The following is a 6,676-nucleotide window of genomic DNA, read 5'->3' as shown; positions in this document are numbered from 1 at the left end:
TTTTGAATTTGTGTTATACCGGTCTCTGTGCTCGCACGTGTTTCCTCTCCGTTGGAAAGCGTCCTAGCGGTAAGTAGAACTTGCGCGGACGCAAAGTTTCCTGAGTTGATGGAAGAACATCTAGACAAGATAATCAGCTCCTCAGGTTTTTACTTGAGGGCTTTATTAGAAATTATTAGCCTAGCCAATAATAAACACGAGCCTTAATAGAGTACATTTAACCGCATGTCGCCGTACACCGACGGACTGCATAGCGTCGTCACGCGGCATCGGAAAGTTACGCCGGTGAGTACAGAGTGCAGTTAGGTAGACTAAGATTTAGAAATGCGCGAAAGCTTTGTGAATAAAAAAACAATCTGTTGCTTTATTACGGCAAATATGTAGCAAATATCAGCCAACACAATCGTGTTCTGGTGACCACGTTGGCAATGATGTTAGAGGAGTGATGTCGACTCGTCATTAAATGTTTCGGCATGCTTAAGTTCAAACTACAGCATTTAAAAAGAGTGTGGAAAGAAATAAATACGTTTAGTTGCTCGCCCTTTCTGTCTTTCTTGTAGTTAAATGTTAAATTCAGACCGAATGAGGCAGTCCTCTGACCTTTGGGAAGCGCAGGATGTAACATCCAGTCTGCGATAACTGAAGAAAAAAAAAATGGGAAGGCTCGTTCGAATTATCGACTGTATAAAGGATGCGGCTATAATCCTAAAACGCGCTCCTATGCTCCTCAGATGCATCATATTTTTTCACACAAAACCTAGTATGTTTCAATGCTTGCACTTCCCGTTTAACGTTTTACAGAAAGACTTCTTGCTTTAAATAGATAGTCCTCAATTTTTTCAAAGAAATCGCTGGTGGTCGATTGCCAAGGTTGGGACAGTTGGCGTGGAATGACCCAATATAAGAGTTATGCGGGTTTTTTCAGTAGGGAAGAGTCACCACTCTGCTTTATTTTAAAACTCATTCGTGTTCTGAATTGAATTCTTGAGTTTTACGTGCCAAAACCAACATTTGATTATGAGGCACGCCGTACTGGGAGACTCCGGATAAATTTTGGCCACCAGTGGATCTTTAATGTGCCCCCAATGCACGGGACAGAGGCGTTTTTGCGCTTCGCCCCCATCTAAACGTGGCCGCCGCGGTCAGGAGTTCATTCCGCCACCTCGTGCTTAGCAGCGCAACACCGTAGTCACTAAGCCACCGCGGCGGGTAATTCATGCGTGCTCTGACTTGTGCGTGTTCGCCTTCTGTTAAAGTGAAAGCAGTGGGTCAATTTCCACTCACTAAACTTAGACGAAGAACACCGCGTTGACCTCGGTCCTGATAAGGCCATTGTGTAGCTGATGTTTGTGGAAAAAGTTCGTTTAAATGGAAAGTGAAAAAAAAAAAATATCGGGTTTTACGTGACAAAACCCCTTTCTGATTATGAGGCACGCCGTAGTGGAGGACTCCGGAAATTTAGACCACCTGGGGATCTTTAACGTGCACCTAAATCTAAGTACGCGGGTGTTTTCGCATTTCGCCTCCATCGAAATGCGGCCGCCGTGGCCGGGATACGATCCCGCGACCTCGTGCTCAGCAGCCTAACACCGTAGCCACTGAGAAACCACGGCGGGTAAATGGAAAGTGCGCCACTACTTCAGAACGGTAAGACATGTTGTGACGAACGCTTGTTATGAACGCTACCCTGTACAAACAAGAATAAAGTGCAGTACATGATAAGTTTCTTTTCTTTATTTTCTTTGGATAGATGTTGATATGATCTCTTTATTGTGTTTGATGAATGTAGCTTGCCTTGACAGTGTTGTTCGTAGTGTGGGTAGAAAAATTTGCACAAGAGAACAGTGATTTCCGAGGTATATTTTATTTTACCTTTCAGGTAGAATATGATTAGAGATTAAGAAAAACACTGACGTCAGCCACAACATTCCTTCAACAGTCGCTGCAGAGGGGGTTAACTGCCGATGTGCTGGTGTCTCCCTGTATTAAAAAAAATATAAAGATCAGAATCTGCGTTGAAACGTTTTCAACGTAAATGATGCAAATTAACGTCTAAGTTATTTACGCTGAAAATTTTTTTCGGGATGCACAGACTCCATTTCGTATAAGTGGCCCCTAAACTATTCTCAGCTACAGGAAGAGCACTAATCTACTATCACTAACGAGTCCAACCGACTACTTTATTGCAGCATTGAACACTGCTCATAACATACAGATTTAATGACAAATAAAGTAAAACAAACCATGATTACGGTTAAGATAGCACCGCACATAGAAAATATTGAGAACTCACTTCATCGAGGTACAGCCCGTAAGTTGGGTTGTTGATCGTTACAGGCGCAGTTTCCTCCCTAAAAAAAAAAGATAGCGCAAATGATGGTATTGTTAATGAGACCCAAGTAACTCAGTCTTCTCTCAGAAAACTAATCTCTGCAGTAGTATTTATCAAAACACGGAAATAATGCCAACATGTCTAATGCTAAACGGCTAATACAACATGTCTAATGCAGCTCCAGCCACGAGTCCGGAGCTGCTGCATTTTTAGAATTCATTATATATACGATAACATCGGCGCGGTTTTAATACCCCCGCTGCTTTGTTGAAAGCACGCTTAAGGCAAAGTTAGCGCAGACTCTATGCAACGTAGGCGCACACATAATTAGCCCTCCTTTCGATACCTATGCACACTACTAGAATATTAGACTAGCGATTGAATGCTGGATCTTCTATTCATTGACTGTATATATTATAATTTTGGATAATGCTGGCAAGCGATAAGTCACAGGCGTTTCTACAACGTTAATTTTTTTAATTGATTAAAGGAGATGTGACGAGAAAAGAATCCTTGCAATAAAGCAATTCGTTAACACATGCAACAAGAAATTGAGACATGGCGCTTTACGCGTAGTCTGCGGCAGTCTTAAGTCAAAACGTATTCTAAGATAGAGGGAAAAATCACTGTTTAACAAGAGCGAACAAAATATTTCAGGATCTCCTTAGTTTTGCGTTACTGCACAAGATTGATCAGAGACATCAACCAAGTCCTCCCAAAAACTTTTCGCATAATTCTCGATAGTGAAAAAAACAAAAATAAAGCATTCCTAGCCATACACAAATCAACCACATTTTTGACCAATTATGACACCATCAGTACGATGTTCTGACACGAAAATATTCAAAAAGCAGTGCACATATATTAATAGTTTGTCAGATGACCTATATATATATATATATATATATATATATATATATATATATATATATATATACCTATAAATATATATACCTTTATAAAGCAACAAAATGAACTTATTTCGGGCGTCGTCACCACGGTAGGTTCAGTTTATCGACCGCATCGTTTATCTTAAAGGACGGAAGATCGTAGATGGACAGAAGATCATATCATGCAAATTAGGGGCTTTGTTGAGATCTAATCCTCACTATGCGTTGCAGTTTGCATTTCCTACGCAAGTAACTTTAATAATACACAGTCATTGTTGAGTTTTGGGACAGGAGGTAGGATCTCCCAATAAAAGCGCTACCTTCCGTGATATGAGCTTAAATATCGCTCAGATTTTATGACACATCCTTTTTTTCATCCTGAATAAGTTTGAGTGCTTGTGCACGGAAAAGAAAGTGACATATTATGTATCAGCTCAAAATTATTCATAACATTGTTTTTAACGATATATATATATATATATATATATATATATATATATATATATATATATATATATATATATTATGATGACAAGTGAACTGCTTTTTTTTTGTCAAAGATACACAAATGACTTAGATGAGGTCAAACAAAAGCCGGATAAACAACAAAGAACGTGGATATCAAACTCCATTTTTGTTAGTTGTGCGTGGCTTCTCAGACCACATGAATATCAAGGGCCGCTCGATTTTACAGGATTTCACGATGATTGCAGGAATTCCGATCTGTTATTATTTATCGGCTTATGTAATTTTACGTTCGACTTATCGTAATTATAAAAAGGTATATTTTCACTGCCTACAGGAAATACTATTTGTACCGAACTCCACGAGGCGATGGTGGTGGCCGTGTGGACTAACGCGCACAAATCTCCGTCTTCCATGCCCTCTTCGCAAAAACATGTTTTCTTTTATTTCGAACACTTTTTTCAAAAGCTCACCAAAGCTGCTCGAATCATGTTACAACAAATAATTTACGTGCCCAAGCGAACAACATCTTCAAGCAAACGCAAAACCAATCATTTAATTAATTAAGCTAACTACAATATTTAATTACTTAGTCACAAACTTTGCTGAACGTGTTTATACTGGAAAGTTGAAGGCAATGCAATTAGAAATGATTGGCCTCGCATTATTCCTAGAATTTACCTGATTGCGCACGCCTCACTGCGAAGACCAGCTCGTGCAGTGACCTTCTTGTGACGTATCAGGGCAGCGTAAATTAAAGCTGCCTTCGCACTCGGCTCTTCCCACGAGCTGCTTCCCATTGGCGCAGTGCGAAACTCCTAAGTGGATGCACAATCACTGCACCAGCAAGCGCGAAACGGGCCAATTTATAGCGCCGTGTAGCCCAGCTTCATTTCACGCCGCCCTGCTGCATCAAAAGGAGGCTTGCATGGCGAGCCACGCTACGCAGTGCTACGTGCGTGATAAGTTCAACAGATAATTTGAAGCCAGTTACTCCGGCTTGCATGGCAATGTTGCAATTTTCAAGCACAGAACTGCGACTTCTACGGCGATTCCCTTCAACTTGCCAATATACACTTGGGCCGTAAAGCTTGTAATTAAAAGCTAATTATTATAATGAGCTTAATTATTGAATTGATTGCATTGGTTCTTCCTGCAAGTGATGTCCGCCTGGGTACGTAGTTAATATGTATTGGTGTCGTACGAGTAACTTCAGTGGGAACTTTTTTTTTAATGTATTCGAAGTAAAAAAAATGCTATATACTGCAAGGACTTTCAGCTTCAATTATTTATAGCTTGGGCACCTGACCAACAAGTGCCATAAAAAACGTGCACACTAATTGATTTCAGAAGATTTCTGACAATTTCGTGTGTACGGCGATGTACAAACGTTTCGTCCGTGTGTTCTTTATTTTTTTTTTTATGTTGGTGCGGTCGCCTTGTATGTTATGATGTGGCATTGTAGTTTCAAACTGTGTTCCTTTTTGCTCGCACCGTTAATTTGGCCGTAATTTTTAACGCCTTTACAGTTTGTTACGTTGTACTATCATCGTGTATGCATTCATACAGGTTTTCGTGCACAGACAATGTGTATAAATGTATTGTTAAAGTATGACTGTACAGCCCTTCCTGATTGTAAAATTAGGAGTAATGGGCGCTGCATTCGCACGCCACGATCTTATAAATTGTATCAGGAAAGAGAAATCACTTGGAAATAAGCTGACGATATGAGTGTATATGAGAGTCTCACTTTAACTTATTCGGAATCTCTGCCAAGGTCACCTCTTAACACGCCAACCCTAGTACCAATTAAGCTTGTCAAGCTAAGAATTATTATATTCTTTAAGAAAGCCTACTAGGTAACCAATTAAATAATTGCAGCACCTGCATACGAAAGAACGATACATGCCCACCTCTTTTACGTTTCCGTTTACGTTTCCATCCTTGGTCACGCGACTGTTTCGAATTGCAATATCATCAATATGTATCTTTTACCTGACAAATCTGACACACCTCGGAAGGGAATTTTTATGTGAATTCTGCGTTAACGAGAGGCGATGTCATCATTGATGCGAACACCTTTTAAAACTGAAGGTCATATTCGGCGTTGATCTTCATTTGACAATGACCTACATTGGCGATGATGGCAGCAAGCCAAGGCCTAAGACTTATTTGTTTGCTGATTTAGGACGTCGTTCTTATAGAAAGCTGGCGTAGTAAGAAAAAAAGGCACGTCAAGGTTCATGCGGTCCCCCTCCCCTTTTTTTAAGCAACTCACCCTGTTGACACTCTTCTTCTCCAAAAATAGACGGCCACGATGACAGAAGCAACCATAAAAATAATTATAAGAGGCGCCCCGTAGGACCAACCAGCCACTAGAAAGAAAAACAATTTTAATGAAATATTACTACCAGAAGTCATATGTTCTCAACACTAGGAGCTCTATAAGGTAAAACTATTGAATTCTGATTTTATTCCAATCTTCTAACGTCAAATTTACGTAACCGCCTACGCAAGCATCGGGCGCTGACCTGCAGCGGAGTTTGAACTGGCCAATTAAACACTCTCACTATAGGAGGTCACTTTTGTTTGCTTTCAAAGCCAGTAGCATTCCCTACTCTGACAGGATATTTTTTATTAAATTGGCTAACAAAAGGCGAGGAGCTCACAGAGGTGGAGAAGGTCTCGATGGGGCCGAGCTAGTGCAGTGATAATCGTGGGAATTACGGTGTGAACTGCGGCGTGCAACGACGAGTGCGCAAAAACGGATCCTCAGTGAAGGAGAGTAGCCAGACCGATGTGTCGTATGTGCCGAAAGAGTTATACTGCCACGTGAAAGTATTTATTAGACGCAAAGACTCACGGGCAGCTCCGAGTAGCCAGTTCCAAAGTGACCAACGGGCCTCCATATATTCCTTTTAGAACGGGGCAGTCATCGACGAAACCAAAACATTGGAGTTTTGTTCGGCATATTAAGGCATCTTTAGTG

General features: G+C 40.7%; 1 protein-coding gene across 2 annotated transcripts in view; it reads right to left on the bottom strand.

The window, feature by feature from the left end:
- Positions 1-1,848: 1,848 nt before the first annotated feature.
- The window catches only part of LOC126548104 (MAM and LDL-receptor class A domain-containing protein 1-like), a 272,165-nt gene continuing 267,337 nt past the window's right edge, over positions 1,849-6,676 (bottom strand). The window contains exons 93-95 of one of the 2 annotated variants that reach the window (XM_050196214.2): positions 5,966-6,062; positions 2,294-2,351; positions 1,849-1,980 (exon numbers count right to left, since the gene is read on the bottom strand). In XM_050196214.2, coding sequence (XP_050052171.2) covers positions 1,933-1,980; positions 2,294-2,351; positions 5,966-6,062 — 203 coding nt within the window. In that variant the 3' untranslated portion in view covers positions 1,849-1,932. The remainder of the gene's footprint in view (positions 1,981-2,293; positions 2,352-5,965; positions 6,063-6,676) is intronic. The other variant, XM_055063643.2, reaches the window with a different exon arrangement.

The sequence above is a fragment of the Dermacentor andersoni genome, chromosome 1 (genome assembly GCF_023375885.2).
Source record: "Dermacentor andersoni chromosome 1, qqDerAnde1_hic_scaffold, whole genome shotgun sequence".
Taxonomy (NCBI): domain Eukaryota; kingdom Metazoa; phylum Arthropoda; class Arachnida; order Ixodida; family Ixodidae; genus Dermacentor; species Dermacentor andersoni.
This window is presented reverse-complemented; position numbering and strand designations above follow the sequence as displayed.